This window comes from Pseudorca crassidens, chromosome 5 (assembly GCF_039906515.1).
Source record: "Pseudorca crassidens isolate mPseCra1 chromosome 5, mPseCra1.hap1, whole genome shotgun sequence".
Lineage (NCBI taxonomy): Eukaryota > Metazoa > Chordata > Mammalia > Artiodactyla > Delphinidae > Pseudorca > Pseudorca crassidens.
Window position 1 is genome coordinate 90790158 of NC_090300.1, and position 24250 is coordinate 90814407.

At 39.3% G+C, this 24250-nt stretch overlaps 1 protein-coding gene across 2 annotated transcripts; it reads right to left on the reverse strand.

Annotated features, from left to right (window-relative positions):
- Positions 1-2359: 2359 nt before the first annotated feature.
- CD200 (CD200 molecule) lies at positions 2360-23844 on the reverse strand. 2 transcript variants are annotated; one of them, XM_067738910.1, is made up of 6 exons: positions 23674-23844; positions 19857-19938; positions 16363-16683; positions 13750-14022; positions 11585-11692; positions 2360-5977 (listed from the first exon to the last, which is right to left on the reverse strand). In XM_067738910.1, the coding sequence occupies exons 1-6, from the start codon at positions 23683-23685 to the stop codon at positions 5970-5972; spliced, it is 804 nt and encodes a 267-aa protein (XP_067595011.1). In that variant the 5' UTR covers positions 23686-23844; the 3' UTR covers positions 2360-5969. The 2 variants fall into 2 exon arrangements, with proteins under 2 accessions (XP_067595011.1, XP_067595012.1); XM_067738911.1 differs by lacking the exon at positions 19857-19938 and having other exon boundaries at positions 23674-23841.
- Positions 23845-24250: the final 406 nt, after the last annotated feature.

A 24250-nucleotide genomic window follows, 5' to 3' on the forward strand; every position in this document is an offset into this window, starting at 1 on the left:
TCTTGTCTCTGAAATCTCTTCATTCTGACTTTCTATGATTCTAACTCAGTCTCTTTCACTGCCTCTTGGCATGAAACAGGAAGTATCAGCTTACCCAGGGGCATAAGTGTCAGTCAGCTCCTGAAGTGTCAGGAATTGTTGATGATCTTTATTTACATAAGATGGTGGCTTCTGATGACACTTTGAGGGTAGGACCCAGTCAAATCAAATACAACTTGGTAGGCCTAGAGTTCCCTCAGAGAATATATTCTCTCTTTCCAAGCGATTTGTAAATTAAAGTAGGCTCTAAGACAAAGTGGAGAAAAGCATCTCCTTTCCCCAAGTGGTTCCAGCCAGGCATGGGCAGCTGCAGAACTAGCTTGGTCTCCCAGAAACTCACTGGGACAACTGAAAAAGGGGAATAAAATTCTAAGCTATCTTTGAGCTATATTTCACAAACACTGGTCTAGGCCAGGGCTACCCACCACTGACGGTATCAGTGTGCTTCCATCCAACTGGTCACTGTTGCTGAAATTTTAGTGCTTCCTCATGTTTCTTAAGTAAGAACCACCGGGTTTACTAATCAATACATTACAAAAGAGCATTTAATTAAAGACATCATCTGACTTATTTTTATATGAGATATTTACAATATTGTCTTTGATTTATAAAAAGGGAAACCAATGTGTGTACAAGTTAAGGGAATTATATACAAAGCTAAACAGCAATGACAGATCCAGAATCATGTGGTATTTGAAATGCATCATCTGAGCAGCTGGTCTTCAGTGCCTTTTGCTGTTGGACTAGAAAGTGAAAGCTACTTCCAGAAAAACACAACTCTCCTTTTGAGTTCCAACTCTTTGAGTTGAGTGCTCCACTCTCTAGGCTAATATGATTTAGGTGAAAAGTACCTAAGTATCTGTTGAATTCTCTGGAACCTTTCAAATTCTGGTAAGGTCCTTCTATCATGACATATTATCAAATCTGGTAAAGCAACATAATTCTAGGGAGAGCTTTCAGCGGTATCAATTTTTGCATCCTCTTTAAGTGTTTGGAGAGCTCTATGCCATCTCTTACGGCAGGTGGTGGCTGTTAATACTCTGGAGCAAGGTGGCAAAACTGTATTCAGAAGCTGATGCTCAATAGAAAGGACTTTAACTTTTGTGGGATTTTTTTGGTTTGGGTTTTGTTTTTATAGGGTGCTGGCATGGTCGGATTCTGGAAGGTCTCTCTTCCTGGTTTGCAGACAGCACCTTCTTGCTAACTTTTGTGTGTTTTATTCTTTTGGTCCTATCCTCAGCACAGGAAAGGCCAAATCATCCTGGATGATGTATTAGGGTCCCTAATACAAAGACCAGTAGGTTTTCTCTCTGTTCATCCAGAAGGAAGCTCCCACTGCCAGCACTCCTATCTCCACCTCAACCCCACATCCACTTCTGGACAAGGGTGGGGCTGACTGTGAGAAGGAATTGGGAAGGACAAGAGGCCTGTGTTGTTTCAGTGGGGGTTTTGAGGTCACAGGACAGACACGCCTCAGCACATAAACTTGCGCATGTTGGGAGCTATACCCCTTCATACTTGAACCTTTACAGAAGACAGACTTGGTGCACACGCAATTTAAAATTGAGGACATATAAATTCAGAGAGATTAAATGACTGGTCCAAGGTCAACACATTACTAAATATCAGGGATGGAACTTAAACCCCATTCTTTTGGTTCTAAATCCATTATGCTTGTCTCTATGCCTTATGACCAACAATTTCTAAAAGTCCTTTTCTACTCTCTAGTTCAATCATACTCTCCCACAGGGAAGGAGAGATGCTCCAGTACAAAGCTGTTTGAACTACTCCTCCCTCCCATAATGTATTGGCATAAAATTGATTTGTTCAAGAAATACTGCTTGACTGCTTATACTAGATGCTAGGAAAAAGCAAGCAAGCAAGCCAACAGATTTAAAAACCTCTGCCCTCATGAAGCTTACAATCTATTGGAAAGAGACAGATAATAAAATAAACAAGTAAAGTATGTAGCACGCTAGATTTTGATGGATACAAGGGAGAAAAATGAAGAAGGAGAGGGAGACAGAAAGGGTTTGTTGGGGAAAAGGCTTATGTGGCCACCTTTGGGAAGAACATTCCAGGCAGAGAGAAAAGTAAGTGCCAAGGTCCTGTGGTGGAAACCTGTCTGAATGTTAGTGAAACAGCAAGGAGGCTAGTGTGGCTGGCAGAGCATGAACAGGAGAAAGAGCAGCAGGAAGTGATTTCAGAGAGTATCAGGGAGCCCAATAATGTACAGCCATACAGCCCATGTAAAGACCTTGGCTTCTCCTCTAAATAAGATAGGAAGCACTTGGAGATTTTGTGAAAAAGAATGACACGATTTGTCTTGACCTATATTTTAAAACTGATGTGAGAAGAGACTAAAAAGGGGAGAAAGCAGAAGCAGGGAGATTAATTAGAAAACTATGTCAACAATCTGGGAGAAAGATAATGATGGTTTGGGCCAGGTGGTAAGATTGGGGGTAAGAGTTGGATTCTAAATATATTGATAGAGCAAATAGGATATACTGACAAGTAGGATTTGGGATGAATGACGGTAAGAGTGGAGGGAACAGAGAGAGCACTGGGCAGGAAGTCTGGGATTCTGAATTGGAGTTTTAGTCCCATGTCATGCTTTCAGTGTTACCCAAAGAAAGTCACTGAAAAGCTTAAGGCTTCATTTTTCACACCTATAAAGATGGGCTTAAAAACCTTCCCGACCTCACAAAGCTCAAATGAATATGATGTCTATGCAAAAGTTGGCTTGCTTACAATTGAATCACAGCTCTCTGTGACCCTGTCCAAGTTTCTTAGCCTAAGTGACTGTGGTAGGGAGACTGAAGTCCTATCTGGAACATTTTAAGAGCAAATATAAAAAACAAAAACATTACAGTTGTGAAGAATTACTTTAGGAAGCTTTATTTTTAGAAAGTTAAATCTCTTTCTTGACGAGCTAAATAACCATAGAAGAAAGTTGGTCCAAGAGAACTATTTTAACCAAAGCCTCATAATCCGTAGTCATACTATGGGATTTTGTACTCTTTGAACTTGTATTTATGAAATGTTACCTAGTTGGTGGTTAATAAATTCCAACCGCTCCCCCCAAATCTTCACCTTCAGTTTTGGTTCTATTTAAGCACAAAAAACTTCTTTTGGTTTCCCTTATCTCTGAGCTCATTTACCACCACCCTGGGAAGTTTCTAAATTTTTACTGCCAAGAAAACTTTGTGATTGAGTTATTCAAAGTGACTCAAATATTTACAACTTTCCCAACCTTGCTGAAGCATACAAAGCCCAAACTGTCTCTTTCCAATTCATAGATTCGGAAGAAACTCTCCTAATTGAAAGGTTCAGGATGAGTAAGGGGCAGTTGGTGAGACCCTCCCAGGGGTGAAAGGGCAGGAGTCACAAGGCAAGACTGGTGCTACCCGGGGATCTGCCTTGTCAGACAGAGCCATGTGCTCTGAGTCACACCTTCCACCTCCTCTCTTTGCTCTCTATGACCCTCCCAAGTCTTTCCCATCAAAACCTACCTATTCTAAGTCCAAGTCTCTCAATACCCTGCAAGGTAACTGATAAGCCATTTAATAAGCCAATTTAAGTTGAATTGCTAGTGAGGAAGAAGGAGTAGACCTAGGCCTCTCTGCACTTTAAGCGGAACTCCCAGAAAGATAATGGCCTAACTAAAATTATGGTGGAATGGTGGAATGCTTAGGCACTGTGAAGATAGCTGTTTCATAAAGGAGAGCCTTTGGGAGAGACTCATGAAATCTCATAAGATGGTCTTCTTCTTTGCCTATACGTTAAGTGAGCAGTCCTCAAAATTGTCCTTGAGACCATTTCCAGGGTTCAAGTCAAAACTACTGTCATAATCACATCAATTCCTTATTTTCATTGTCTCACAAGTGTGCTGCGGAGCTTTCCAGAAGCTACCTGATGTGTGATGTTGTTATCACTCTGATGACTAATGAAATGCATGTTTGTAGATGTTTGTTTTTAAAGTTTATCAGTTTTAATCTCAAATATGGTAAATATCAACAGACATAATTCGCTTTACAAGAAAGCTCTTTGGGGTCCTCAATAATGTTTTTACGTGTGTAAAGGGGTCCTGAGACCTTTAAATGTTTGAGAACTGCTGCTTTAATTTACCCTGTCTGATCTGGCAGCTGAGATACCAGAAAAAGCAGCAAAACCAGAAGCAGGATGATAATTCCTACTAAATTCAAAACTGTGTGAGCTAATCCATTTGCAAAGGTTGGTATCTAAAAGCAAAATCAGATTGACATCTATATACTAATATGTATAAAATAGATAACTAATAAGAGCCTGCTGTATAAAAATAAATAAATTAAATTAAATTTTAAAATATCCCCAAACAAACAAACAAAAAAGCAAAATCAAAACAGCACATATAAGGAAGTACTCCAAAATTGACCGGGTCATATCAAAAGAACACAGGCACCAACATGAAGCAGCTTTCACTGGTCAGATCAAGAACATCTGATCTGTGACGTTGTGACAAATCATAAATGCCATCAGCATCTTTTAGGGGGTAAGAGATGGGAGGATTTCACACACAGAGCAAAAATATACAGATTATCATTAATGCCCACATTTTCCACATTCCCTATGAGAATATCATGAACCAAATATTTAGAGTTGACACTTTTAATTATTCAGTATATTAATACAAATATACGAAATAATACAGAATTAAATAACATACAAAAACCTTACTAAATATATAAATATTCAATTCAACAGTGAAAACAACTTAAGTTTTAGTTTTTAGTTCCTAGGTCACTGGATAGAGACAAGAAGGCAAAAGATACTGAAAAAGTCACCAACTTGGTCGTATGATTATTTAAGAGTTCAAAATTGTTCCACTAGTTAGAACCATATGTTTACAACAAAGGGATTTGTACACCCATACATGCTTCCTCTGCTATTGTGAGAAGTTAACTCATGAGAAAAGAAGCTGGGAGAGACAAAGCATTTGAATTAGCTGACTGCTATTCAGGGAACTTTCTAAATGCCGTATTTTCTAAATATGTCTTCATTATACTAGGCTGAATTTAGAATGACTAAAATAGGGCTGGGTTATATTATGAAACAAATGGATGAGAAATGCATGCCTTTTTAAAAATATGAGCTGCTGAGACTAATAATATTTAGTCTGCTATAAAAACAGATAAGTAAAGTTAAGGTTGCCAACGTTACTTCACAATAAATTCAGTTCCGCTTCCACTGTGGTTAATATCACAGAAGCACATGAAGAATAGCAGTGAAACTGAGGGTTCTAGAAAGACCAGTTATTAGCAAAACAGTAAGCAGGTGGTGGACTAGATACCAAGTGATGAGGAAATAGACTTAACGGGCCAAAGAAGAAGGGAAGAAGAGGTGGAATAGCCACAGAAAGGCAAAAGGTAGTCTCAGAAAAGTTCTTTGGTCCCTACCTTCCTGTATTCTTCTCTCTCTTTTTCATTTCTTTTCTCTTTGTTTATTCCTTTTTTTTTTTTCCTGGAATTACAGCCATTTTTGGAGCAGAATGGCAAATTATTTGGTCCAAATCCTTAATTTTCTGTATGCAAACGTGGAAGCTCATTGAGATAGTGATTAACATAGAGTTGCCACCAGTCGGAGTCAAAGTCAGTCTCTGAGCAGTGGCTCCTGATTCTAAGTCCAGTACCCTTTCAACAGCACAACATGGCATTGTTTTACAAAATCAAGTCCTACAACAGACCTGAGAGGTAAAATGACTTCCTCTTGGAACTCACAGAAGCATTGGGTAGCCTAGATGGCAGTAGAAAGTCTTGAAATTCTTACGCCTTTGACTCCAATTTCTTTTGCTCTTTTAGGTTCCTTGAAGAATGACACTCTTTCTCCTGCTTGCCTCCTGAGTCAGATTCAAGTAGACCAGGGAATAACTTTCAGGGTTCTGTGTGACTCCTCTATGGCTCTGGGTAAAAGAAAGATCATGATATTAACTTTGAACATTTATAATTTCTATTCTAATAGATTTTAAGAAGATAAATAACAGAAGGATCAATAAACACAGAATTCTCCTGTGTATATTTCATCAGCCAAGAGAAGGAAGTAGACATTCCTGACCCAACATGATGTGAGGCAACTGTGACTCTCTTTAAAAGGACCTGAGTAATTCTAGGAAATAATAGTTTGCTATTCCTAAGTAAGACTGTACTTGCTCAGTAATACACTTAAGACTACAAGAAAAAGAACACGTTCAAGAATTCCAAATGATCTACATGTATTTTATTTATAAAACCTTGGGCTTTGTTTCCTGTGGATACTCACTTACTGGAGATCGGGTTGGGAATGGTCACAAAGTAGACAGATAGAGGTCCTTTCAAGGTTATTAGCTTTCTAGCACTTAAACTTGGAGCATGTGAGCCTCTCTACAAGGCATGTAAACAGTGAAGTAAAAGACCTCGGATATCATCTTGGTTCCACATCTCACTCTCCATGTAATCTGAAGTAATTCTTTACCAGAAACTGCAAAGTTCTGCATGTTTTAACTGTGCCAACATTTCCAGTATCAGTGATCTGTTCAGCCGTGAAAGACAGAACAGCTCAGGCAAGAATGCCCAGGCTTATGGGTCTGTTAGCCACCTACTTTGTGATTGGATTTTGTTATGACATTTTGATATGATGGGTGGCATTTGCACCCATTCAAGGGTGAAATTTTGTAGACAAGTAGCCTTGGAATGCAAGATTCCTCCAAGCAATTCTAACCTAGTCGGTTCAATAAAGATTGCTTCACACTTTTCTCATATAAAGCACCCTTTCTTCTGCTTGGAACTAGGAGGACACTGGGATAGAGGTGAAGGTTACCACTCACCCAGCCTTCATCTGGAAAGTGTAAGTACAATTATTTGGCAAAGCAAGGATTCTCATTTTTTTTGGAAACATATATCTTTTGTATTATCTTTCCAACTAATCACCAATTTCCGCAACACAAATTATTTACTGAGCACCTCTGTTATTTGATGTAGTACTAAGCTTAAAATAGGAGAAAGTCCATCCACTGCACTACAAGTAACTAAATTTCATTTATTTTTATGGCTGAATAATATTCCATTGTATATATGTGCCACATCTTCTTTATCCATTCATCTGTCGATGGACACTTAGGTTGCTTCCATGTCCTGGCTATTGTAAAAAGAGCTGCAATGAACATTGTGGTACATGACTCTTTTTGAATTATGGTTTTTTCAGAGTATATGCTCAGTAGTGGGATTGCTGGGTCGTATGGTAGTTCTATTTTTAGTTTTTTAAGGAACCTCCATACTGTTCTCCATAGTGGCTGTATCAATTTACATTCCCACCAACAGTGCAAGAGGGTTCCCTTTTCTCCACACCCTCTCCAGCATTTATTGTTTGTAGATTTTTTGATGATGGCCATTCTGACTGGTGTGAGGTGATACCTCATTGTAGTTTTGATTTGCATTTCTCTAACGATTAGTGATGTTGAGCATCCTTTCATGTGTTTGTTGGCAATCTGTATGTGAAGTAAATCAGAAAGAGAAAAACAAATACCGTATGCTAACACATATATATGGAATCTAAAAAAAAAGGTTCTGAAGAACCTAGAGGCAGGACAGGAATAAAGACGCAGACATAGAGAATGGACTCGAGGACACGGGGAGGGGGAAGGGTAAGCTGGGACGAAGTGAGAGAGTGGCATGGACATATATACACTACCAAACGTAAAATAGATAGCTAGTGGGAAGCAGCCGCATAGCACAGGGAGATCAGCTTGGTGCTTTGTGACCACCTAGAGGGGTGGGATAGCGAGGGTGGGAGGGAGACGCAAGAGGGAAGAGATATGGGGACATATGTATATGTATGGCTGATTCACTTTGTTATACAGTGGAAAATAACACACCATTGTAAAGCAATAATACTCCAATAAAGATGTTAAAAAAAATTAATAGGAGAAAGTGACATGATTCCACCCAAGATATAGTGTTTACCAACATTATCATTATTAGCATTGCAAAGAACCTATTTATAAGGTTAGATTATTGTGAAGCGAACTGAAAAAAATCAAGGCAATTATGTAGATAATGTGGGCTTAAAAAAACCCACTTTTACCTGAAATAGTTAGATACTTGAAGAAAAGTGAGGTTTGGAATATGCATTTCATATGATTGTCTAAATCTTCTATTGGTTTCCAAATCAGCCTTGACCCAATCAAACACAAGAAGACTGCTACTCAAAATAAAGATTTCTAAAAATTAGGTGATTATCTATGATGATCTGCCCTAAAGTGAAGTTGTTGTTTCTGAGAAGCTTGTGATCATTGGTGGGTTGGCTAATGAGAAATAAAAGATTATCCTCAACCTCAAATTTTACTTCACTGTAGTATGTGTGGAAGGGGCAACAACTGGCTTTAACAGAAAGAACTATCATGAAATGATGGAAAATTTCCCTAGGAAATTTTAATTTCTTCCCATTTTCTATTTAGTAATAAAGTACTGATTCATCAAAGAAAAAAAGAATGTTCTTTGAAAACCTATTAACCTATTATTGTATTGCTGTAGTCTCATGGGAAGTAATTGTGATGATTCCATTAGGAATGGTGCAAAGAGAAGTCACCTCTAGCTCATCACTAGTACAGCTTTACAGTTGAAAAACCCAACATCACACTCTCTGGCATTATACAGAATCACAGGAAAACTACAGGGAGCCTGACTTCTCTATGAAAATAACATCTGTCATTAGAGATTACCCCTCTGTCCACAAACTATAAATTTGCTTATGTTTTTGTGAGCAAGAAATTAGTGATTTTAATCTAAAATAAACTTTTTTTGGTCATTTATCTAACAAAGAGTTGAACTTTACTTAACAGACTTTTCTTACTTACCAGATTTGTCTTACTATTGGGCAGCTCCAAGGAGATAACTCTTTGTCTACTCATATTCAATAAGCTCAAGAACTAATTCATCTCTACTCTTTCTCTCCCCACAAACTCTGAACACACACACACACACACACACACACACACACACACACACTCTCACACTCAGTTCCCCCTCTCCACTTCTATTTCTGTTCATATCACCATTTTTTCAGGTCACCGGGTCCAGAATCTTGGTGTCATTTTTGACTGATCATGTTTCCCCACCCATCCAAAAGTTTTATGTTTCAGAAGATAATAGAAAGTAAAAGAGAGAGAGAAAGCAAAAAAACACAAAGTAAGGGTAAAGGAAGATATTCTGTAATAACCTAAATGGGAAAAGAATTTGGAAAAAAATAGATATATGTATATGTATAACTGAATCACTTTGCTTCACACCTGAAACTAACACAACATTGTAAGTCAACTATACTCCAATATAAAATAAAAATTAAAAAAAAAGAAAGACGGAAAGCAAATGTGGTAGCACTATTCACTTTCATCACAAATTGACAATCAAAATTTGTTACTTGAAGAAATAAAAAATGTCTCTATCTTTGATGATTTTCTTCCCTTTCTCCCAGCTTTTTGTATTACTTAAGTTTTGGTCTTAACAAACCAGTATTCCCTCAGCCTTGAGGGTTTGTCTCCAGCATAATTGACATTTGATTTTACTAGCTATTTAAGTATATGGAACCAAATAATCTTAAGCTGACTCGCTTCACTTCAGCAACTGAATAAGGCATTGAACAAACATATTTCCCAGAAAATACAAGACTTAATGAACAAAGGACAATTATTTTCAAATGCCCCTTTCTACTGAAATTTACCTTGGGCTTGAATAGGTTGTATTATAAGATTCTTGTCCAAGGGGATTTTTAAAATGAATTTAAACACTTCATACTTTTCTGCTTGTACTTTACAGAAGAACACAGTAATATCAGCAAGCACAGACAGAAATAAATGCAACTAACAACAGCACCTTTCAAGTCAGGAAACTATAACTGAAAGAACATTCCGGCAGAGGTCAGGAGACCCGGATTCTAATCCTAGGCCTGCTGTTAACTAACTGTGTGACCTTAGGGAAGGAAGTCAACTTCAGTTCCTAACTGGAAAAGTGAAATGTTTGGAAAAAGTGGAATCAAACGGCCTTCTGCCTTTGACATTTTGCAGAGTGCTAAGGAGTTCTATGGGTTTAGGTTTATGTGCAATAAGATTATCTGATTTGCAATCTCCTGTCCCATACAGAACAAATCCCTTTATCTACTTTTGCAAAAGGGTCATTGACACTGGTGATTTGTTGCTTTTCTTATAAAGTCACAAGAATTAATCAGGTGTTTATATAAGGCTTATGCAAAATTAAATGTTCAAAAAACTTAGAAGGTGAAAGATATTCGTCTATGAGACATAAAATAAAAAGGAAAAAAGGTAGCATTTGAGTGAGTTTTTTTTTTTTTTTTTGGTGGTACGCGGGCCTCTCACTGCTGTGACCTCTCCCGTTGTGGAGCACAGGCTCCGGACGCACAGGCTCAGCGGCCATGGCTCACGGGCCCAGCCGCTCCACGGCATGTGGGATCTTCCCGGACCGGGGCACGAACCGGTGTCCCCTGCATCGGCAGGTGGACTCTCAACCACTGCGCCACCAGGGAAGCCCTGAGTGAGATTTTTAATAGAAATGTAAAATAACACTCAAAGCCAACATTTTTTTCTTTCCTCTCTGTCAGTCATGTGAGCTGGAGAAAACTCCCACACCACCCCTTCATCTTGGGAAATTCCCATTACATACAACATAAACCGCAGCTTTGCATTAGCTTTCATAAATTATGCACTGTCTTCAGAAACTAAAGAAATTTAATTCTTCCCAGCTGGCTGACACCTCTTGTTTGATACCATCTCTTGTTTTATATTGTCTCACAGTGTTTAAGACTCAGCATCTATGAGGTACTGAATTTGCAATTAAAAAAAAAAATGGAATTGAACAAATCCCTTTGAAAATCTACCCTTCCATTCATTCACTCATTCATCTTTTAATGAACATTTATTGACCACCTGGTATACATAAGGCACTGTGATAGTTGTTGTAGGGGCTGGAGAGAAATTAACAGTGTATAAGGGCAGAATGACATGATGCAGTTATTATAAGTATGGATCACCTGTATGTTTGCCTAGAGTGTCTGAGCCATAGTGAGGGTATAACATAGAAAGCACTACTCAATTAGTGATCATATCAGACAAGTTCACAGTCTCTTAAGTGGGGTAGCTGACCTGTGGAATGCTGTAAAAAGAGAAGAGATTGTCCTGGGTAGAATGAACACAGCCTGGGTGCCAAGACTTCCCTGCTTTTGCCATTAGATGATTCCATAGTGATTGAATAAACATTTTCCACATGTCCTCTCATCAATCCTTACTCTGAATTTATAAAATAATTGGCCTTTAAACCATCTTGGCAAATGAAATGCAGAAACTAATGTCCAATTGCAAGAAAATGACACTGAAGTGTTTTAAAATACCATCAACATTTATGTATTCTGGAAACACCAAACCAAACACATGGTTGTCACCCCTTTACTTATATCTTCATTTTACCCCCAAATTGTCATTAAACAATCATTTTTTTCCTTCTTTGTACTTCTCATGGGAACTCACCTCGGTCTTGGTTCCGACGATGTTTCCAGTATAGTAGGATTGAAATTAAGACCAGAAGAATTACCAAGGAAACAATACTTAACAGTAGTGGAACTGAAAACCAAAAGCCTGTGGATATTGAAGGGAGAAAAGGAAAAACAAGTCATAAGTGGAAGCTGTAGAGGCAAAAAGCGAAAAAGAGACAGTTGTGATGAGTTTTTACTAGAGCTGAGCTTTCGATGAAAATTATTCTTAAATATATATATATATATATATACTGAAGTCTATATTCATGACCTCACATTATTTTAATAACATTTAAATAATAATAATCACTAACATGTTTTATGTAGTTACTAAGTTGTAGGAGCTTTGAATGTGTTACCTCATTTAATCCTCTAAATAGCCCAAGAGTTAGGTCTTATTATAATTATCTAACAGATTAAAAAAACAAACAACTGAGACTCAGAGAAGTTACGTAAGCCCAAAATCAGTGTAGTAAGTGGTAGAACAAGGCTTGCTCAGAGGTCTGTTTGCCTTCAAAGCACATATTCTTTGCCATACTGTCCATTAAGTAATATGTTTATTGAGGAATTGTTGAAAAATACAGAGAAATATAAAGGAAAAGAATAATGAATCTCGTGATTCCAACCCCCAGGAATAACTCATCTCAATGTTTTTATTGTGTTGCTTCTAATCTATGCCTTTGTTATTAAATCTCTTTCCAATAGTCAATAGATGCAACTTAGCCTGAATGTCAGCCCCTCAGTGTCACTGTGTAATACAAAGGCAGAAGAAACACTCCCTGATTTGCGAGTCTCCAGCATCTTCTCCATACCTTTATCATGGAATTTGTCACATCATACTTTAACTGAGCACCTTCAGTTTTGTCTAATTTCACTAGTTCTAGTGCTCGACATAATGCTTTAAGCATGAACGATTTTTAGTAAGTGTTCGCAGAATGAACAAACATTATACAAAGGATGCGTAAACATTATAAATGATATGTCAATTTTGGCACTCTTGGAAAGACATGTTCCTTTTCAGATTTTTGTTTTTCAGGGAAATTTACCCTTCACCGTGGCTGAATCTGAGGATCTCTTCACAAATGTCCAAAGCTAATACTGCAAACCTCTTGAGCAAATTTACCTAAACGTTTACTTTTTGATTAGTCTGCTTTTTCAAGGACCCCAGAAATGACTACAGGATATGTTCACTAGAGGCCACCATACCAACGAGGTCTAAACTTTTCCAGCTTTTATTGTTTACAATGCGCCCAGAAAAAAAGCAGCAATATCTTTTTATAGGAGGCTTATTGCTGAGTGCCTCATCCAGAGTTAGTGCTTCAAAACTGCATAGAGAAAGAAAACTGTGGCTGTCATCACTAAAGTGTCCTGTCTCTAAAACCACCGCTTTCTTTATTCTCTCTCCCATAATCTTTACCTCTTGTATTGATGAGGCCCAGAGACAGCAGTTTAGATAGAAACGCAGGAGAGCAAAAGAGGTCCTGAACAGGAGGCAGTTTATTTTAAAAGGGGGTGAGGAAAACATCTCAGATTGGCCCCCTTCCTAAAAGCCCCTTTCCCACAGCGTAGATTATGCAAAGGTTCATCCTGGATGTGGCTTCTTCCAGGAAAACATCCTAATCCCTCCAGATTGAGCTGATGCTCCTTTTCCCCTCTCTCAGTCCTCCCATGGTGTACCACAGCTGTCTTTTTTTTTTTTAAGTAGAGAAAGGTTTATTGCAGGGCCAAAGAAGAACAGGTGGCTCATGCTGAAAAACACGAACTCCTACTATAGCTTTCTTATTGAAGCATTTATCATGAAGTTTTACAATTGCCCAGCTCCTTTTGCATTCCCTCCTAGACTAGAAGCTCCCTGTGTGAAGGGACTGAGTCCTCACTGTTGCGTTTCTGGCATAACAAATGCTCAGTAAGTAGCACGGAAGAATAAATCAATGGATGGATCTCAGCAAAAGCGTTCAGTATGTGGGCAACATACCACATTTGCCAAGGTAAAATCGGCTTTATTGGCTTCCTCAACTCTGTTTTTCTTTCCCTACTTATCCCATTCTCTCCCTTATCAGCTCCTTTGCTAAAGGCCAAGAGGCTCTGCAGAGCATTCGCCACCTTGCAGGTGTGTGTCCACAAATGTGACCACGGTAAATCTTGCCCTCTCTCTCTTACCTTTGTTCACAGTTTCCCTGTAGTCGGTCACAGTCCCCAGGTGCAGTACCTGGCAGATCACCTCCTTCCCCACCTGACTCTTGGGGTCTTTGATCTGGAGGATGCTGGTGACAGACGTTGTCCCATTGGGGTGTGAGAGAATCTCAGTACTGTTCTCAATCTCTGACCCAGAGACCTTCCAGGAGATCATAGGGGCTGGGCGAGCATTGGCAGAGCAAGTGATATTTAGGTGGTCTTCAGATAGTTTATAGTGAAGGAATACTGTGGGCTGTACTGGGACAAAAAAAATGATCTGCCATCAGTCAAGCATGGTGTGAGTGCTACACTCTCCTCAGAGAGATGAGAAAAAGATCTTTACAGAAAGACAGTGGAGGCTAGAAAGATAAGGTAGCACATCCAATCCAAACTGCGGCCTTCCGGGTTCTTTCTGTGTCTAATTCTCTGAATTGCAGGATGGAGGCTGGCCTAGTACAACCCTGTGACAAGTACGATTCTCCCTGTAGTTTGCCTCTAGGAGAATTAGCTGGATGGACAGAAGGTACCTTCTCCCCCAAACAGTGCAGAGCCTAATTATTCTTTTCTCTTCCATGGGCAATGTAAGCTCTCTGCCTTCTTCTGGGTACCCCTCTCAAATTGTTTGACAATGACCACCCATCGGCACCTCCACACAAGTAGTCTGCACTTCTCAGAAGCACGAGGGCAGTTTCAGAACAGAGAGCCCGTAGGGGGGGCTGCTGCTTAGAGAAAGCCTTTTTCTGTTTGGAAGTGGGCCAGGGAGCAAGATGCATGGAGCAGACTTGGCAAGTCCCTGCTTGAAATATCTATACAAAACGTCAATTAGAAATTCATAGTCAGTAGTCAGAAAATCACAGAATGACAGTTGTAAGGACCGTGGAGATCACCTTATGGAGTTAACAGAAAATAACTAGCTTATGAAAAAAGGACATTATTTTTAGGTCAGCTGTACCCTGTTCCCTTTCAAAAGTCCCTTGATTAATGAGTTCATTTTCTTTGGAATATACAGTTTATCTCTGCTGAGCAAATGTAAGCTTGCCTTTCTGTGGTTGGCTTTGGAGCCCACAAGATAATTAAAGGGCAATGCTAAATGAAAGCTTGTCTGTGCTCAGAAGTTCAAGAAGTGGGTGGGTGGCAGTAGGCTGGAGAAAATGAGCCTATAGGACGGTGGCTCTGTCCAGAGTGCCCAGATTACTAACATCAATAAGCCCTGGAGGAAGAGACATAAGGTAAAGGAAGATGAGTATGGTTGACGTGGCCAGATTGGCAGCAGGGTTCTCTGGTGTATCAAAGAATGACTTAGATGAAAGCTATAAGTTGTGGCTGGAAAGGATCAGTGTGGAAAAGGACTACAGAATTACTCGCTAGAAGATGCAGGAGAGTCTGCTTTTTGGGCAAAAAAATAATACAAAGATTCTGAGTAAAGAAGGGGGAGTAGGAGAAAGAAAGATGAACAAAAAAGAAAAAGAAAAGGAAACAGACAGAAATGAGAAAAATATGACACAAGAAGGAAAAGAAGAAAAATGGTGGAAAGAAGGAAGGAAGGAAAGGAGAGGGAGGGAGGGAAGAAAAAAGAGCAAGGGAGGAAAAAAGGAAAGGAAAGAGGAAGGAAGGATTGGAGGAGGGGAGAGAGAGAGAAAGACAGGGAGACAGAGGGAGAAAGAGGAATGAAAGAAATAGAAATCAAGAAGAAAGCCTGATGCAAGATCCTGCAGAGAGGACTCATTACAGGCAAAATAAGTGAAAGAAACTTGTATTTGGTGTTGTCTTACCTCCCTTGCATTCTTATTTATTGAGCCTCTTCTTATCCCATGTCCAATATTCTTGGTGTGCACGAACTCTCATTTTAACATTCCTAATAACCCCGTCTAAGTTTGTCGTTTCCCTTCTAAAACTACCACCAAGTGTGCCATCCTCCAAAGTTACCCCTTATTCCTAATTCTGAATTCTTGATCTCAGCTAAGCATCAGTTAAGAAGAAAGGAATCTTATCAAACTAAGCCTCTTGGATTTTAAAAGAATGCTTATTATTCAGTTAAATCCCTAGTAGGCATCAGGAATGAAGAGCCTCTGATGCATGTCTCCTTATCAATCCTGATACAGCTAAACTGAAACAAAATTAGAGGGACCCCTATAACTGGCTCCAGCTTAGCCCAAGCTGGCTTTGTCCTTAGATCCAAAAATACTAAAGCTGTTAGAGACCCTAGAAATGATCTACTTCACACTTCTGGTGCAGATAAATAAACTCTGGTACAGAGTGGACAGGATTCTTCTAGGGTCACATGACTGCTAATTGCAAAGCCAGGTCTGAACCACATCAGTGCTTATAGAGAACTTATCCTCACTATGGTCCTTAATTTACTCTTGTTGACAACAGTATTTGTCAGGGCAAAGATAACTCCAGGCAGAGATTCAACATAGTCCTTTGAACTCTCCAAATAACAGTAACCACAGTTACAGTAGACATGAAAGGCCAAGTGTCCTCTCATGAGCCATTCTGGGGTTAGGATCCTGAAAAACTAGGCACTACCACTACATTCCAAACATTCTGCAAAATAACATTTCAAGCCAGAGACAATGTATTCTCAGAGACTCTCACCAAAGAGAGTGAGGCAGGTTATTCCTGAGATCTTCCCAGAACCAAAGGTATTGAAGAGGCACTTGTAACACCCTTCATCTTCCAAGGTGGTATTCCAGAAGGTAATGGTTGAGTTCATGAGTCCCAGCTGGGTGATGTTTATCTTGTCCTTATAGGCAGGCTGGACTACAACACCATGGTTCTGGCTAAAGGTGATCATGTTTTCTGGGCTTACAGCCTTGATTTTTTGCCATGTCACAATCAAAACTTCCTGGGGATTTTGCAGAGAGCATCTTAAAGAAGCAGGTGTGTTCAGCAACTCTTTTACATCTTGGGTCTCCACTTTCATCATGGAATCATAAAAAACATTTAAATTTTAATACATACACAAATATACATTTTTTTGATTAAAAACAATGCACGTTCAAAGTCAAATTTAGAAAAGATACAGAAAAATGCAAAAAAAAGAAAATGTTTACCTACCTTCCTGATGTTGCTAGAGAAATATAAGTTCAAATATTTGTTCAGTCTTTAAGAGTAGCAGAGGAGAAAAATAAGAAAGCAAAATCCCAGTGACCAGAAATTACATGAAGAATCCCTGTAGGCTGGAAATTAGGTGAAGTGAGGTTGAAGATGGAAAGTGCCAAATAGGATAGAAGCATCACCAAGTGAGTTTATGCCTGGAGCAGTAACAGGAATAAGAAAGGGCCAACGGACAATAGGCAGAGTGATTAGTTTAAGTGAAGAAGGTATAGCAGCTCTGGACATTCCACACACATACCTGCAAAGGAAGGAGCAGCAGTAGTGATGTCTGCCTTCAGGAAGCAGTGGTGAGTATAGGAACACAAGATAGAGAGATATACAGGACAGTGCTCCAGGAGGCTGATAGTACCAGAGAGATTTGACCACCAAATGACAATCTACACATTCCCCTATTTTTACTGTATGCAGTGCAGAACATAAGGTATGGCAATAATTTCTTCCCCCTCCAATGCTGCCTAGTCATATTGATATGATAGATGACTCAATGGGAGATCTCAATAAAACAAATAGCCAAACATTTGAGAAAGTTAACACAATGATAGAGGAATAATAAACTCTACAAACCCAAGAACTCACCAAATGAATAAAAATATCATAAATAAATTTAATTGTTATCATAAATAAATTTATTTATTTATTATCATAAATAAATTTTGATGTGAATAAATGTGATATCTTAAGAGTGAAAAGGAACCAGCACTGTAAATAGTAGAAACTATAGATGCAGAAAATGAGAAATGTAAACTCTTAACAGACTTAGCAGAATGAATATCACTGAAGAGTAAATTAGTAAGTAGGAAGACCGGGTCATAGAATTTTTCCAGAATGTAACACAAAGGGATAAAGATATAGAAAGGATTAAAGAAAAATTCAAAGACTAGAATGTTTCAGCATGAGTCCAGTAAGCATTTTAAAAGGAGAGAAAGGGGAGAATAGAAGACAAAAACACTGTAAGGAACAAAAATATATTTTTCAAAATGATAAAAGGAGGAATCTAAAATAAGACATACTAATCATGAATCTTCATGCACCTAACAATATAACTCTGAAATACATAAAAACCTAATAGAACTACAAAGAAAAATCCATAAATCCATAATCATAATGAGAGAGTTTTTCATTGTTCTCTTGGAATTTTCACTTCCACATATTAAAAAAATAAGTAAGCCGCATAGCACAGGGAGATCAGCTCGGTGCTTTGTGACCACCTAGAGGGTGGGATAGGGAGGGTGGGAGGGAGGGAGACGCAAGAGGGAAGAGATATGGGAACATATGTATATGTATAACTGATTCACTTTGTTATAAAGCAGAAACTAACACACCATTGTAAAGCAATTATACTCCAATAAAGATGTTAAAAAAAGTAAGTAAAGCAATAAAATCAAATATAAGGATATAGAACATTTGAAAAACAAATTTTTATATATAACTTATTATATATGTATGTGTAGTATGTGCATATGAGCATGTATTTGTAAACTTTTACCCAAAAGAAAACATACAATCTTTTCAAACAACATACGGAACATACCCTCAAATTGAACTTGAAATAGTGTACAAAAAAATGACCTTGAACTCTGTCCATAATGCAATAAAATGAGAAATTTACATGCTTCTTTTAACTCCTTAATTACACCAGAAATCATAACAAGAATTATAAATCTCTATGAATGACAATAAGAATATCATATATTAAAATCTGTAGAAATTTACAAAGCAGTTCTCAGAGGGAAATATTTAATCCTAACTTAATTTACTGGGAAACAAGAAAGACTGAAGAAAATGAATACACACAGATATCCAAAATTCCCACCCCACCCAAGAAATGATAAAAGGAGTGAATTAATAAAGTTGAAGGCACAAATTAATAAAATGGTACACAAAATTTTGACTTAAAACACCAAATCTGTTATTTTTTTAAGACTAATAACACAGATAAATTGTTATAGTAATTAGAAAAAAAGAAGGCAGCATAAACAAACAAACAATATCCACTCAACAACATCAAGCATGAAAAGACGGGCATAGCAACAAATACAAATTGGAACCCACAAGTGTTGCATAATTCCAATTTTAGTGAGGTGTACTCTTGGTAGATGTGAAAAGTTCTGGGGGGAATACCAGTTGTTAGGACTGGGGTTTCCAAAAGGTTTGTTGGGATTTTGCAGAGCAGAGATCTGAAGAAATTGCTGCTTTTAGAATAGAGAGTAGAAAAGGGATCAAAACTAGAGTTTTAACTTCTTGGGTAACTTTTCTCTCTGACTAATAATTTAGTGGAAGGTTTATAACTCTTCGCTGCATATATGAAACTCCATTTAGGGTTGGTAAATCCTATGTTGTACATGGTATGAAACTTCCCTTTCCTACCCCTGTGAAGGCTGATGTAGTACAACATCACGCAGAAGGTGATAAAAGGCCAGCAGCAAAGTGAGGTGTGTTCTCCTATGGAACCGAGGAGAAGGGACTGGCACAAGTAGGAAATTCAGCAGATGAGTGGAGAGCATAGGTGTATGTTTTATATGATAGACTATGTGAACCTATGTAACTTCCATATTTCATTATTTTTAGTATTTTTCTGTGAGAGGGACACACCCAAATTTAAGGCTTATTACCAGACTACCTTCCCAAAAGGCCATATTCATTCACACTCCCTTAGGCATTCCCATATCTTTACAAACATAGGGAATTATTATTTTAAACATTATTCAATTTGATAGGTGAAAAATGATATCTTAATTTAGGAAGAATTTTTTCATGTCTGGTTTTATCTAGGAAAAGTTTCTTAATATTAAATTCTTTGAAAACATTGGAAAAAATGTGGAAAGCAGAAAGAACCAGTCCTCCAAACGAATTACACACTTAAATAATTCATGCAGACCGATGAACTAACACAGCACAAACAAGAGTGGCCAAACGTTTCCACTCCAAAAACTGTTTCCTGGATTCCACGCAGGGGAATTGAGTATCTTTACCTTGTGCCCTGCAAAACATCATGGCAGCCAAGAACCAAATCAGTTGGAAGGTAGACAGATGACAGAAGAGCCTCCTCAACACCTGAAGACAGAAAGCAAAGTACAGAAGTGGGCATTTGGATGTGGACAAAGCTAAGGAAGCTTCAATCTAATCGCTGTTTCAGGAAATGCTGCAGCTAAAGTTTTAACCACCGGAAACCTTTGGTTTTGTGGAAGCAGAACCAGAGACTATAAATGGAAGAAATAACAGAGGGTGCTCAGGATATGGGAAGGGAAAAGCAGCAGTGTGGTTCCTTCATTATGGCCATCAATAAGCAATTTGAGGCCTTGCTTCCAAAGCCACCACTGCTGGGAAAACCAACTGCCATGAGTATACTCAGAAAACATAGAGACGGCAAATGCTGAAGAACATTCTCTCCCCAGATAATCCACATCTGTTTATATTAAAAATGTAACTCAGGTTGTAACCACTTGGCAGCATATGTGACTGCTGAGGTAGATTTTTCTGCAAATTTTGCACAGTTTATGTAAATTTTACCTTTTCAAAACCAGTAATGGCTTTATTTTTTCTTCATTGCTTTATGTTCATGTGTCTGGCAGAAATCCTTGGCCTTTTTACAAATCATGGTGGTATTTAAGGGACTATTATTCTGGGTATAATTTTGCTATAAAATGAGAGAGCGGAATGGAGACAGAATAACTTTACTCTGCAGCAGCCCCATGGCTGGCTTTGGTCTACATTAGTGTGTTCACCGTAAGGGGGTATAAGCAAGGAATGTAAATTTTCCCTATATTTTTTCCTATATTCTATATTTTTCTATAATTGAAGTATGTAAGAAATATAGGTTTCTCTGTATTTTTCTTTAACTTGAACTTTATTTCATGTTGCCATTCCAACTAGAGGTAGAGACTTAATTTCAGTCAATATCACATAATCTCTGTCAGTTTAGCCCACCAACACTTCACAATTGTCCCAAGCTCTGGCACTGCATCCACAGTCCTGGGAATGCCAAGCCGTGGGACAGGACCATTAACCCTTGGTTACAACCATCTATCCATGCTGGCACTATGTTCCCCTCAAGTCATCCTGATCATCGGTTTGTGCAATTAAATCTTGTGCTTACAGGATGTTCTCTCATGTTTCCCGATTCTCCAGATTCTGTGCTCCTGGATTCTTCTGTGCTGAACAAAGGAGAATTCTGCAAGGCTCTCTGACTAGACTCCCATGTATCTGTCCCTCTCTGTTTTACAGTTCCCTCGTCATGATGGGCAGGCTTGCCTCTTCCCACAGTTCCCCACAAGAAAGCAAGGCACAGGTGTTTTCTGTTCTTTGATTTCAACACCTACCTGTAAGTTCTATTCACCACCCTCTTGGACTCCCTACTCCCAGGGGCCAGGCACAGAGCATCCTTTTCAGGACACAAACTGACACTAGTCAGTCCCTCTTTGCTCTCCCAGCCTAGGGTTAAAGAAGCTGCTTCCTCCATCACCTTGTATTCTTCCCATCAACTTTTTCTGGGATGAAGGCCTGTCCTTGGCCTTTCAGCATTTAGGCTTTTAAAACTCAAATGCTTAGGCTTTTGCTATTTCAAAACTTTGGCTTCTGAGTGTCCATCAACAGATGAATGGATAAAGAAGATGTGAATGGATAAAGAAGATATACAATGGAATATTACTCAGCCATAAAAAGAAATGAAACTGAGTTATTTGTAGTGAGGTGGATGGACCTAGAGTCTGTCATACAGAGTGAAGTAAGTCAGAAAGCGAAAAACAAATACCGTATGCTAACACATATATATGGAATCTAAAAAAAAAAAAAATGGTCATGAAGAACCTAGGGGCAAGATGGGAATAAAGACACAGACCTACTAGAGAATGGACTGAGGATATGGGGAGGGGGAAGGGTAAGCTGGGACAAAGTGAGAGAGTGGCATGGACATATATACACTACCAAACGTAAAATAGATAGCTAGTGGGAAGCAGCCGCATAGCACAGGGAGATCAGCTCAGTGCTTTGTGACCACCTAGAGGGGTGGGATAAGGAGGGTGGGAGGGAGGGAGACGCAAGAAGGAAGAGATATGGGGATATGTGTATATGTATAGCTGATTCACTTTGTTATAAAGCAGAAACTAACACAACATTGTAAAGCAATTACACTCCAATTAAGATGTTAAAAAAAAAAAAAAACTTTGGCTTCTGAAACTAAAAAGTTTTCTTTGGCATTCGAATTCCACACCATCATGCCACATGGAAATCCAGGCTCTAGCAAAGGCTGCGATGAGGAATGCAAATAGTTTGGCTTTCCGAGTAAAAATCTGTCTTTTAGGATAAGAGAGAAAGCAGACACACACCAAAACACAAGATGTACAAACTGGGGGCCAGCAATGTTTAAGAAACAGAAGCACAGTGATTGAGGCAAAGGGAATTAGAAAGAAAGCTTTGCTATTAATTATATACACATTTCCTCTGGCTGACTTGAGTTCAGGCTAGCACCAATATTAGATGTGTAAGCTAGGACAAATCATTTTACCTCTCTGAAATGCAGAAAAAAATAATAGTACCAACCTTCTCTCTGTTAAAAAGACTAAATGAGATAGTATATGTAAAGCTCCTAGAACAGTGACTGATACAAATACGCACTAAATCAATGTTGCTGTTATCTCTTTGGGTTACTATGAGAATTAATTAAGCATTTAAAGTACTTAATACAGTGCCTAAGGTATGGTAAAAGCCAATATATATTAGGTAACTTAAAAAAATTCATTAATCAGATCACACAATAATGGAAATAGAGAAGTCCATTTATAACCTTTGTCAAGAGGGCCAGGGTTCAGAGGCCTGGGTCTTACCTGACAGCTGCCCATCTACTTTGCCCCTATACATACCTCTTCCCTGAAAATTTCTAGGTCCAAATCCTGATCCTGCCACATACAGTCACATGGACGTGGAACGCTTAACCTCTCTGCCTGTTTCTCTATTTGTAAAATTGGATAATAACTCCTCCTTTGAAGGACAGTGGTGAAGATTAAGAGCACCTGGCACTCAGTAAACACTAGCTCTAAGGCCACCATTCTCCTTTATTAAGGAAAACAGTGAAATAACTGGCTGTGTGATCCTGCCAATAAACTATATACAAAAAAAAAAAAAAAAAACCTACCTCCAGGCATTACTTGTATTTAGATTTTAATTTTTATTATTTTTATCAATTACCAATGTAAATGAAAATCCTCTCCTTCCTTCATTTTGTCATATACACAGGTCCTGAATAAACAAAATGTCTGTCTCTCGTGGATACTCAGGGTTTTAACCCTGATTTATCCAATCCTTTATGGCTTCCCAAGGCAAAGACCCAGAGGATGCAGAAAGAGGCTGGAGCATCACAGAGGGCGCCAGCTCTCCTGGACAGCCTGAGCCTGAAATTCTGCAACCCCACCCCAGGTTTCAGGGCCCAAACGGAGCCAATACAGCACCCTCTATCCCCGCCGCCAGCGCCCGCCTCCCAGCCCAGTTCCTGTCTGAGGATGTCAAGGATCTTCGGAGAAGCGTCTCCGGAGCCTGCGCCTGGCAGCATCCTTTTTCCAGCGCACTGGGACGGAGTACCAGAACGCCAGGAACGGCCTGTAAACCACCCTTTGGAAGGCAAAATCCGCTTCTCAGCAAGGTTAAGAGCTGAGGGGAAAGCGCTAGCAGAAATCCCACCTCCGAACCAGACTGGGGAGAGCCGCAGCCCGGCGCTCTCAGCCCGCCACCGCCCCAGGGCCGCCGGAGCGATGTCGCCCATCCTGCGCCCCCTTTCCCACGCCTGGCCCGGCTCACCAGCCACTCCATCCTCGCTCCTGGCCGCGCGGGGTGTTTGGCTTCAGCTGGGAAGCCCGGAGGGATCTCACACCGGACCAGACTGAGCTCCTTCAGTTCTATGGAGCAAGGATGCGCCCCGCCAGCGCCTGAGGAGAGCTGCCTCACTCCTCCTCCGACACAAATACCCTTCCTCCCCACCCCCGCCCCGCCCCCCAAGCAGAGGCGTGAAGGCCAGTTTTTTCCAGTTTACTTGTAGGGGATAAAATAAAATAAATAGTACTCCTCTTTTCCTATCTTCAAAACGATTCGCAGTTTTCAGAGGTGGCAACTGGGGAAACAGAAAATGTTTGAAAAAATATACACCGTTTCCATTTTCATTGTACAGACAGAAAGGAAACAGGGAGAGGTGGGAAGACATGAATTGTTCCCTGCGTTGGCGCTTGGAGGAATGGCAATCTACACTGTGCAGCTGGCAAGTGCGAAACGATTTTTGAGCAACGTTACACAGTTTCCACAATTACCACCTCGGAAAATCCAAATATTTTGAAGCTGAATTTAAACAGTAGACACTTTACAAAACAAATGTATATTTATT